General features: G+C 48.8%; 3 protein-coding genes across 3 annotated transcripts; all 3 read right to left on the bottom strand.

Moving 5' to 3' along the window:
• Window positions 1–384: 384 nt before the first annotated feature.
• On the bottom strand, window positions 385–3,070 carry L228DRAFT_263512 (hypothetical protein). The gene is made up of 6 exons (XM_018334497.1): window positions 2,874–3,070; window positions 1,979–2,785; window positions 1,736–1,900; window positions 1,575–1,645; window positions 1,421–1,518; window positions 385–1,267 (listed from the first exon to the last, which is right to left on the bottom strand). Exons 1-6 carry the CDS (start codon window positions 2,944–2,946, stop codon window positions 652–654), a joined length of 1,830 nt encoding a protein of 609 aa, XP_018185200.1. The 5' UTR covers window positions 2,947–3,070; the 3' UTR covers window positions 385–651.
• A 317-nt stretch (window positions 3,071–3,387) lies between these two features.
• Window positions 3,388–7,452, bottom strand: L228DRAFT_250698 (hypothetical protein). The gene is made up of 8 exons (XM_018333392.1): window positions 7,213–7,452; window positions 7,087–7,131; window positions 6,786–7,007; window positions 6,277–6,709; window positions 4,658–6,184; window positions 3,937–4,596; window positions 3,788–3,879; window positions 3,388–3,733 (listed from the first exon to the last, which is right to left on the bottom strand). The coding sequence occupies exons 1-8, from the start codon at window positions 7,372–7,374 to the stop codon at window positions 3,575–3,577; spliced, it is 3,300 nt and encodes a 1,099-aa protein (XP_018185199.1). The 5' UTR covers window positions 7,375–7,452; the 3' UTR covers window positions 3,388–3,574.
• Window positions 7,453–9,538: 2,086 nt separating this feature from the next.
• Window positions 9,539–11,205, bottom strand: L228DRAFT_37654 (2,3-diketo-5-methylthio-1-phosphopentane phosphatase). The gene is made up of 4 exons (XM_018336536.1): window positions 10,907–11,205; window positions 10,509–10,834; window positions 9,999–10,427; window positions 9,539–9,833 (listed from the first exon to the last, which is right to left on the bottom strand). Exons 1-4 carry the CDS (start codon window positions 11,046–11,048, stop codon window positions 9,732–9,734), a joined length of 999 nt encoding a protein of 332 aa, XP_018185198.1. The 5' UTR covers window positions 11,049–11,205; the 3' UTR covers window positions 9,539–9,731.
• Window positions 11,206–11,578: the final 373 nt, after the last annotated feature.

Raw genomic sequence — 11,578 nt, 5'->3', positions numbered from 1 at the left:
GACAAGAGCACGAGCACGAGCACGAGCACAAGAGACATAAATCAATTATCTGCATAATATATTTATAGGAGGGAAAAAGAAAAAAGGAAAAAGAACCTGTAAATGCAATTCTGCACATGGTATTTAATAAATTTGCATATGGTATTTAAAAACAAAAAAAAAAAAGGTTATAAGTTAACCTATACCTATACTCTGCATCCCATCCCATCGCATCCCATTCGATTCCAGTGTGGTCCAGTACGGTCAAGTTAAGGCAAGTCAAGTCCAGTTCATTCCAACGAGTTACGCGCTAAGGAAACAGAATGGATGATAAAAAATGCATACGAAAGGAAAAGATAGTTTAGTTCGAGAAGAAGAGAGAAGAAAAGAAGAAAAAAAAAGGTGGGGGGGGGGGGGGATAAGAGCCAAGAAAATATGGAAAGAGAAACACACACAAAAAAAGACAAGAAAGAGAATAAGGAAGAATGATGGGTGAAGAGTAAAAAAGAAAAAAAGGAGAAAAAAGGAAAAGGAAAAGGAAAACTCCATAACTCAACGCCCCCACACACACAAAACACAACACTGTTACCACAACCACACAACATAACACACAACACGCAACGCAAAAAAAGTAGTCAGCAACAAAACAAGAAAAAAGAAAAAGCCAAGACACTATCGATCCACACGGCTCAACGCGCGCAAGACATCCTGCGTACTAACATCCCGCGTGCCCGAGGCTTCTTTGCCCTGCACGTCGCGCTGTTCGAGCCTATCCGCCGCGAGCGCGAGCACGCGGCTGGCCACGTGGTCGGCGGTTTCGCGGTACTGGGATAAATGATGGAGGCCCTCGGCGAGGAGGTCGACTTTGAATTCGAGCCCCGACGCGAGGTCGTGCAGGTGGTGCTGTGTCGAGTCGCCCGTGTCCGGGTGCGCGGTGAGTGATGTGAGGAAGTTGGCTTGTTCTGGGTCGAGCAGTGAGGGGTCGATTGTGGATGGGGCTGTTGATGTCGATGCTGGTGTTGATGTTGGTATTGTTGATGGGGGCGGAAGGCGAGGTGCGGTTGAGGAAGAGGATGTAGATGAGGATGGTAATGTAGGTGTTGTGGATGGTAGTGTAGGTATAGTTGATGGGGCTGATGAAGAAGAGGATGATGAAGTGGGTTGATTTGATAAAGATGCGGTAGAGGATGCTGCGGGATGTGCGTCCGGCGGAACAGATGGTGCCGGAAGGGGCGTGTGGTCGGGAGGCTTGTTGAGTGCTTCCCATGCTTTTCGTTCTTGTTTTATTCTATTGTAGAGCGACGTCAGCGTCACGCTCTATAAACACCCCTCCCCCCTCCCCTAACAAAAAAAAACGAAAGAAGCAGAAGAAGATGCTGCTCGGAAAGAAAAAGAAAAATGGAAAGATAAAAGACGAGACATAAACTCGAGATTGGCATACCGTTTCAAGTCGGCTTCCAGTTCCTGCACCTTTGCCGCGTTGGCTTCATTTCGCGGATTTGGTTTCTTCACCACAACTGCCGGGGCAGAATCCTCGTCCTGGAGCTTAATTGTCAACCATGCCCCATCATATATAGTCTTGGTGTATGACATACCCTGCTAAACCAATCTGATAAATCTCCTCGATTTGAAAAGTCCTTTAACAATTCTTCTTGAATGACGCGCGCTATTTGGTGCAAGATTCAACAAGTCAGTTGCGCTGTCATATCCAATATAAATCGTCCTCCCCGCATTGAGCATGCAGTTAGAAACTCACCTGCCAGCCTGGCATTCCCGTCTCCTGTCGAGTATGAAGGCTTGTCACCCAGGGCTCTCGTAGCACACCACATGAGCAGTTGCCGCATGCGCCGAGGCTCCGGCAGTCCTTCGCCTTCAATGTGCTTGTAAAAATCCGCCTCGCCGACTTCTCTGTGAGGCATCGCTACGAAAGGGGTCAGTTTGTATACTTCAAAACTCTCCGCTCCTTCTTCTCTCGAGAATATTAATTGTGTTCACGTACCGCTCGATGTGCCACTGTCGATGAGTGAGCTTGCCCTTCGTCCTCGCATTCCCACACTACTTCGTCGGTGCCCGCCCTGCGAACCTCCCTTTCTGAGCTCTTTATTCCGCTTAATCACAGGCGTATCGGCAAAAGGCAGCGCGATCTTCGTCTCGTTGGACCTTTCAAAGACTGGAGGTGTGCTATCCTTTCCACCAACACGCCTTTCGTTTGCTGGTGCTGCCCCCTTTGCTGCTACGGCCGCTACCTCCGGCTCTGCCGGCACAGCTGGAGGTTGCGGCTCAGGCTCTCGCTCTTCGTGTGCAGCCTTAACGAGTGATCTTCGAGTTCGTGGTTTCGATTGTTGTTGTTGCTGTTGCTGTTGTTGCTGCGGCTCAGAGAGCAGCTGGGCAGCCTCGCCCGAAAGTCGTGCGGATTTTCGCCGGGGCATAACAGCAGCGGTTTTTTTCGTGACTGGTGTTGTAAAGACTCGTTTGCCCTTCTTTTCCCTCGAACTTTTCGGAGAATGCGCATCAATTGCTGGTCGTGTCCTCGTACTATTATTCTTCTCGACCGGCGCCTCATTCTCCTTTCGCTCCTTTGCATCCTGCTCCTCCGAAGCCGCCTCCTTTGCCCTTGAACTCCTCGTCGTCTTTGCAGTCGTCTTCCTCTTCTCCTTTGCGGGAGGCGTCGGTACCTGGATCGGTTCTTGGTCGCCTACTTCTTCAGAGGCCTTTTCCTGAACACGCGGAGGCGGTGCGGCAGCTGCGGCCTTGGCTTTTGATCTCGTTCTCGTAAACATGAATCCATCATCCTCCTCGTCATAAGCTGATTCATTGAAGAGAAAAAAACTCAAGTCAGTATAATCTAATTCCAGCCACAATCACACCTCTCCGATCGCATTGTAACTACTCACCGACTTTCCTTCTTTTGCCGGACGCGCCCATGGTGATAATATGCAATGGCGAGCGAATCGCCAGCGTTGTCATTGATAGATCTCAGTCGCGCTTATGTGTCGTGTCGCTGGCGGTCTAAAGATGCGTATATCATGTCAAAATAAAGTCCGGTAATGCTGATTGCGCTCCGACCAGGTTATCGTACAGCCCCTCCGTCTCCAAGTATGATGATCAAAGGATACACACACAGCTGTGTTTTGGTCTTGGCGCGCGCGACAATAAGTAACGAGTGTGGGGCTAACCCGATACGGAGCTCGACCACCACAGTGATTATAAGTAGCTATACTTTCAACAATACTTATTTTCCTGAGAGATAAAAGTTCCGAAACCTACGGATATTCCGTCAGCCAGCTGCTGAGAAAAGGCTACGCAATCCCCTAGGTTTCCGGTCAGACATCTGATGGGTCTCGTCCTAAGCACATGCATTCTAAATCTGTGGAGACACAAAATAACATATGATTGAAGCAAACTTATGATTGCTACATATTCGTATACTCGTGAAAATGTACATGTTTATCAACCAAGACTTGGGGTCATCCCGGACCCATGCCGCTGAATATCAATCCAGTCGTAGATTTCCTCTTTTCTGTCCAAATTAAAAGATTTACCGCGCTCTCTCCCCTCCCCTTTTCATCCCACATGATGATTATCATTAATGCAATCAAATGGCAGCATCTGGTGGCGAAGGAGCTGGACCAACGCTACCAGCGATTCTCCGCTGAGCCTCTTGTTTCTCCTCCGCCGACACATTCTCTTTGCGCATGTCCGGAGTGTGAGCAGACTGTTCAGGACTATGACCAATTGACATGCCTACACGGATCTACAATCATGTCAGAAAAAGTTCACTGTATTGAATCGTAACTTAGGCACCTACCAAGGTCTCCAAAGCACCAGAAGAGTTTTCAATCAAATCATTATCAAACTTCATGACACCAGGCTCAAACAACACTACCAGCGTGCTTCCACCTGAGAATGATTTAGCATAATTACCGCCATGAATTGACAAATAAAGAACAAACTTACCGAATTTGAAGTAGCCCAGCTCCTCTGCGCGATGAACCTCTTCGCCAGGTTTGCGTGTAATGACTGTGCTTCCAACCATCATGGCGCCGACACAGATGACCATGACCCTACCGTGGGTGGTCGAGTTGATGGGAACGATAACTCGGACGTTTTCGCCATAAACGTCCAAAGCAGACCGGATTGCCATGGGATTGACAGTGTAGTATTCTCCTTCTATCAGCTTGGGTTCACCAAGCACCCCATCAACGGGAATGTGGAAGCGATGATAATCCTGAGGAGCCAATCTAAAGATACCCAAAGCTCCATTCTTGTAACGCTTGGCGTCCTCCGGATACGCGTTTCCAAGCAATCTCTCGATTGAAAATTCGCGACCTTTGACCCAAATTTTGGTCGCGTCGTCAACCTTGTTGAAGACGACGGACCGACAATCGGCCGGAGAGACGATGATCTTGGGATTGTCAGGTGCAGAGCAAGGCCGAGCGTCGGGCTTCAATTGCCGGTAGAAGAACTCGTTGAATGTCTTAAACTCCTCCGTCGGGCGAAGCACCTCGCTCATGTCCAGCTGATGGAAGTTGATGAATGACTCGATTTCGCTGGCAGAAGCAGGGTCGTCAAACTTTCTGCCTTGTTTGATACTAAGTGACTTGAGAAGCTTCCGGACTGGAAAAAAGAAAAGTTAGAGACACGTAATCAAAGTTACGACTCTGGCAGAACAACTCACTTCGCTTCTTTTCCATATCACGACTCTTGAGTCCTTTGTAGAGCAACCGAATACCGAGGCGCACGTAGACGCTCATTCGTTCCTCATTAATCTGCCCAGTAATTCTGTCCTGCACAAGAATATTGGCAGAGTTGGCACCCAATTTATAGCCACCATAGCTGATCTTGGTGATGACCTTTGAGTACCATTTACGCTGAGCTTGGCTCGAAGTGACGAAGCCGCCCATGACAAAGTTGTTGACTTGTCTCCAGTCTTGGCTTGCGCACGTAGCAATGTGCATGATAATATCGGAATCGGAGCGCTTGTTGAGACGGGGCTGGTGGCAGATGGGACATTCTCGAATCTCAACAACATGTTCCTCACCGACTTCGTCGGCCAGGTCATCCTTCTCCAAGGCATCGCCCATTTCGCCAGGGTTTCCCATCTCGTCCACGGATATCGCAGGCACAATGGATGTCTGCGACTGGTTGTTCATGGGCGTAGCGGCGTTCGAAGGCGTGGCCGACCACGAGCTCGGCTGCGTGTCTGATTCCGAAGTTTCATCTGTGCTGCCAAGCGACAAGCTATGTTGGAGACTTGCCGCATACGCTTTGACGGCGTCTTGCATAGAACGCCGTTGCGATGCCTTTTCGAGCTGGTCCTCGAGGCAGATAATGACTTGGTCAAATGTAAGCTCGATTTCAGACGGGTTTTGAGGGGTGTATTCCGATGCGAAGCGTTTGAAAAAGCCGTCTATGGTCGATTCCTTCAAGGTTGAACCCAAGGTATCGAGCATGGTCGTTAATTCGACCTTGCTGATATTGTTGGAGTCGTCCGCATCGTACTGCTTCAGCAAAGCCCGCCAGAACTGCTGTCTCAGTGCTGGATACGGGAGGTATTTGGCCTTGATGTACAGGGTAGGATTATGCTTGTCCTCCCACTTGTCTTTATTCTTTAAGCTAATCGGCAGCTCAAACGACTTCAGATCGGGGTCATCCGATGGCAAGGACGGAGCAGGGGCGCTTTCGTCAATGGCCGAAGATGATGGAGGACTGAGGCAAGACGTTTCCGGAACACTGGTAGGCGCATGAGGAATGTCCAACTGTGAGCTGGTTGGGGGCGTCCCCTGAGATGAGTGAGATCGCAAAACCGGCCTGCTCATTTTGCTCAGGCTTGTACCAGAGGAAGAACGGGAAAGTGGAAGGCGGAATCTCGAGCGACCAGAGGTGTACGATGCGACAGTACTCGTCCCCGACTCGACAGGTTCTCTCAGATGGTACAAGCCAGTAGCAGGGTCGGCCTCCGGCGAGCAAGAAATGATATTCTGGAGCGGAAAGTTTACCGTTCCAACGTAGTCGTTGCTGGAGAGCTTGTCTCTGTCCACTACAGTGAAATTCATAGAATAGTTCTTCTCGCCAGGGAGCACCTGGAAAATCAACTTCTCGTCGTAGACGGGATTAAGATCATGGCGGACAACGCGGGTACGGAATGTTTTGCGACCCAAGGAGATGACGACAAAGGGATCCATGTCAAATGAAGTTCTCGTAACTGTTCTTGATTGTTAGAACAGGAATCCCAGGGGATCATTTCTTCTCAACCCTCGAAAACCACGAAAAACATATCAAAGGGAATGTATTTACCATTGCGCTCGGGTGGGAGGTCCTGGATCTTGGAGACTTCCAAGAACAGAATGCCGAGGACATCTGAACCTCCCGAGAACTCGTATGCCCTTGCCTTGGTCTTCCTCCGAAGCCGCGCCAGGCGTTGACGCTTCCGCTTCTTCTCGACCGCCTCTGGTTTGGCGGCATCGTCAGTCTCCTCCGAGCTTTCCTCGTCTTTGTCCTTGTCAGCTCCAGCCTCATCGTCTTGTTCCGCAAGTATCGTGTTCTCATCAATATCGTCGTCAAGGCCAGGACTGCTCGCGACGAGACCGAGGAACTTGTGGAAAATCTGTTCAGATGTGGCCGAAGGGTTCGTCGGGTCGAGGATCGAAAACTGTAACTGAACTTCGCCCGATATTTTGGAACCTTTCTTTCCGTTCTTGCGCTTCGATTTGAGCGCATACCATTTGGGCTATCGCCAGTCAGCTTCCAATTGCGTCCTTGTATGTGGAATGGTTCGACGTGTTCTCTGGCAGGGGTCGACATACCTCTTGCGTAGTCTGGCCGTTTCCAAAAATGTCCTCGAGCGGCACATCAAATTCTCCAAGATAGTCCTTGCCAAAGCGATCCTTATCCCAACACACGCATTCAAGCAACAAGCTTTGTACGCCGACGATCGGGAGATCAAAGCAAACGTTCCATTCGGGGTTCAAGGTTTTGGAGATGGCCTGGGTAGCTTCTTTGGCATCGCCGAGAGTAACGACAAGGTACTAATCGCACAAGCACCGTTAGTAAACTAATTTACCAAAACCACTTTCTCTTGGAGGTAAATCCAGGAAACAATCTTACCGGATCACTCGTCCCACTCCTGTCGGCAGCTGCGACGTTGCGCGCCTTGAATGTGCCTTTTGTTAGCGTTTACTGCATGGCGGGGTTTATCGAGGAGGGGCAAGCTGAAAAGTCGCTCAACATTACCTTGATGACGTTTGTCTTTAGAGTCAACATTGCCGTTCTTTCTCGAGGATCGCTCGTCGGAGGAGCTTGAGGACGAGGGCTGGCAGTTCTACTCGGCGTGCTTGAGCCACTGCCACTGCCTCCAGCCTTGAGGCGGCTTGACAATGTCGAGAGGCGGACCATGGTCGAGGGGGGGGGGTTGATCAACACGGTAGGAGGGGCGAACGGGCAAAGGCGCCAAGCGCCGTCAATCGGAGAACGTCAACGTACAATGGGAGGGAAAAGCGACCAATTGTTGTGTTGCGGTAAAGGAAATCGAGTAGCTTGGGCCAACCAGCAGCCACCGATCAACTCGAAATCCTTGGATCAAGGCAGGAAAATCAGGGATCGAGAATAACTTGGTTACGACACTCGCGGCGGGTCAGACGAGGGGAAGCTGGCTTCGTAAGGGGACGATTGTAGCGACAATTATATCGACAGAAAAATATAAAAGCGGGAACCCCGAGGGGACACAGCGTAGATTTGTGAGCCAGGAATGCTTTCCAAGCCGTAGTCAAATGCCTCGATAATGGATCATCTATGTCTCGTCGCCCACGACGACGAGGACAATGACGACGATGACGACGACGGCGATACAAAATATACAAGAAAGAGAAAATAGGAAAGATTTAGGGAGCAATCACCCCAAATGTACGATTGAATTATACAAGTGAAGAAAATGGTTGAAACATGAGTAAGTAGTAGTAGTAACTGCAAGCTCAGATCAGAAATATATCCGATCAGGGACCCAGCACCATGGGAAAACAAGATGGAGGCCAACAGGCGCGCCTGAGGTCGGGCATTCTGAAGTTCCGGTATGGTCCCCACTATGGGTACACAGTTTACCTGTACTGCCTCTCCATTTGTCTCCATCATCTTACGTTTGCAAAGGGGGGTCCAAAACGACTATAATACTAAGGGCACACTACAAGTCGGGGGACTAACGACTTGGAGTGATTAGCAGCTTTGCACCTGACTTGAGCAGCAGTCGGTGTGGAGAGGTGCCCGCACCGCCTTCCAATCACATTCTGGGTTTTGCCATCTTTTTGGGTGGTCAGGACAGGTCGGACTGCTGAGCGTTGCGGGCCAAAGAGAGAAATAAGACCAATCTGGCTCTTCTTATGGAATTCCCGACCCAAAGCGGGCCGAGCACTCCACCAGCACAAGCAAACCACCGTCGAACCGCGAACCAAGAAAGGCTTGGCCTCAGCCCCCCTTACGACCCCAAAATTTCTCAGATCAAGAGATTTTCGATGCCTTGATCTCCAAAGGGGGTGCATGAGAAGAAAACTCCCTCTCGCTTGGCTGAATTAAGTTATAACTGTATCAATGCACAATCAATAGGATAGTTAACATAGATTCAACTTAAGCCTTGAAAGGCTTTCCTAGTAAGATCGCAATGGTACAAGTATTGCACTACAGTGCAGCTTTCCAAGATATGGTTTTGAGCTAGCCAAGCTATCTGCTCTTTCTGCCGCACCCTTCCCTTCGGTCGCAAGTGTTTAAACGTGCACAACCGAGAAACTTCGATTGATTTTCACAATTTTCTCAGGGCCGTTGATATGCTTGCCATTCATCTACCCGTTTTAAATTTCTATCCTTCCCATGCAGAGATCCTCATGCAGGCAAGTAGCATAATCTCTAGATTTTTCCGCTCGGCAATGCAATCATATCATCGCCAAGCTTCGATTTGGGTAGCCTCATGCATGCCTCGGCCGAGTCGTGTCCGTAGAGTAGTGTTTTTAGCATATTTACAGGTAATCAAGTTTTGTCTTCTTCGAGAGCGAACAAGGGCTTGTATCTTGTGTCTCAAGGACACGAGCAAGCAATTCTTGTTTGTCCGCTTGAATCGTGAGAGCCATTGCTTATTCAGTGGACATAACAATCGGGCAAACCGTTGACCCGAATACTATTCTTCGCTTTGGTCATATACGAATATGTTACCAAAAATATCACGTAACGTGATCGGATCTGTATGTAAAGGATAGCCCGCCTCGGCCGTGGAGGAATGACGAAACCCTTTTGCTCTACCGTACTCTGTTGACGGAGATAACGAGTTTCCGACCCGGATGTTGGCACGTTAAACAACAGAGGAAAGTCCGAGCGAAGGCCTAGAATCGACTCGTAAGATCAAACAGATTTTTTTTCCTTTTCTGTAATGGATTGCTAATTGGCTCGAGTATTACGGGGTACTGCCATGTAAAAAATAATACTTGAATGACTGACATAATCCTATCGTGTCTACTAATACAATGTGATAAGACAAGTGACACCAGACTCCACCCAATGAGGCCAACAAATATGCTTGAATTATAAAGCCTCGTGTGAAGTCTCCATGCAAAAGCGTAAACCTGCAGACGGATATGATGCTTTTCCAGTGAACAAAACCATGACGTGAAAGAATATGGTCATGACAGGGCCCAACAATGGCCCATAAAAGAGGATAAAAGAGCTAATTAAGGGCAAGTATAGAGGGAAATACCTTCCATAGTTGGGGCGTCCTACTGCGCATGAAGAGCTTCCATTTGCTTGAGCTCCGAGAAAGTCTCGGGCCAGAGGAACATACGATCCTCCTTTGGGGTTTGGGCGATATACTTGGGAATCTATATGTCGCTTTTGTTAGCTAACCAGTTGAATTTGATAACAAGATGTATGGTGGGAAACCCAATAAGAAGCAAAGAGAAAAGAAAGAAAGATTGGCTTAAGGAAAGGAAAAAAATAACAATAATCATTAAGAGTAAGGGGGAGCTCAAAGGGGGACAACGTACCTGGTTCTTGCTCGAGATTCTTCTCCAGAGGTTGGCTCTGGGGTTGTAATTGGTAGGCATGCCCTTGCCGTGGGTCTTTTCTTCGTCCTTTTTCATAATCTTGGTAATCTCTCGCTGAATGTCGGCAAAAGTTTCAAACGGAATATACGCAATTTTATGCTCGATGCAGTACTCTTCCAGACGAAGACCTTTACGAGCGAAGAGCACATCAGCATGCCGAGCCGCCGGCAAGTCAGAAAGACCGTCGCCGATAAAGACAATCATGGGAATGGTGCCATCTTCACTTTCAAGCGAGGCAGCATCACGGTATTCTGCAATGGAAAGGGCCTTATCATGCCCTAGCTCCGACTCGTGGCGCCAGATGGGTTTCCACTCGCTGCCGTCTTCACTGATTTGCGCATCATTGGCAACAATGTCAATTTGGGACGACTAGAAGAGTAATGGATATTAGCAAAAGATTTACTCGATCTGCTAGCCGGAGTGAGAGTAGCACGACACGAAGAAACGTACCAGAGTCTCCCCAAGAAATTGATCGAGGACCCTCCTCAAAACAGGCTTGAGACCGGCCGAGATAACATTGAAGGGGATATCGTTGTTGATGCAAAACTCGTGGAATTGTTTGAAGTCACGGTCGATTTCAAGCGTTTGCTTCATGACATCAAAGCCGTCGTCAAATGGGACCTTGAGTGATCCCCACATTTCCTCGGAGACATCCTTGAATGATCGTTCGCCAGACTTGATTTGTTGTTCGAGAAGTTCACGGCGTTCAGCGCCACAACCATGTGCGTCGAAAAGGACGTGGCCAGTATCCTGCATGAAAATGGTGCCATCGAAATCTTTATAATTGGATGATTTAGGTCAGCTTGTTACATTTTTTTTTTTCTGGGAAGATGACAAGGATGGCCTACCAGAAAAGCAAATAATCTTTCTCTTGGTGCCAATATTTTCTGTGGGGACGCCATAACTGACTTTAGGCGCCTTCAGGTTTTCAGGGTTGGCACCAATGACCCCGTTAGGGATCGAAGGGGCCTTGGCAGTAGAGACAGCCATGATAGGGTCACGATATTAGATCAGAGTAAATAAATTAAGTGTACAAAGAGGGTCAGAGCACGTGGTCAAATCCCGGAATATCCGGAAAAGGTCAGTAATAAATAGTGGAAAGCAAAGAGATATTGTTGAAATTGGTAGACAAACTCAAAAGAATATGCGACGTGGGCCATTTCTTATATCAGGGAGGCGGCAAAGGGAGAGCCATGTCATAGTCTGGGGAAACACACAGAAACCGAGACTAAAAGGGACGGAGTGATTTCACGATGTTCTCACCAGCGGGATTAAGTCCGAGCAAAAGATGACAGCCCCCAAAGACTAATAGCGCGAAGATGGCCAGGCCCATCTCATGCGCTCGTGCGGCCATGATTGGTCCCGGGGATGCCTTGAGGCGGCGTGGGAGGGCGGCGGCAGAGCGACAAACCCGAGTTTGAACGGCAACGTCATGTTGCCTCCCAAAGACAAATGGGTCAAGCGAAAAAAATTCGCAATAAGTTTCGAGTAAGATGACACGCTAAACCCCTGGGTGTTAA

This window comes from Xylona heveae (assembly GCF_001619985.1).
Source record: "Xylona heveae TC161 unplaced genomic scaffold L228scaffold_12, whole genome shotgun sequence".
NCBI lineage: Eukaryota > Fungi > Ascomycota > Xylonomycetes > Xylonales > Xylonaceae > Xylona > Xylona heveae.
This window is presented reverse-complemented; position numbering and strand designations above follow the sequence as displayed.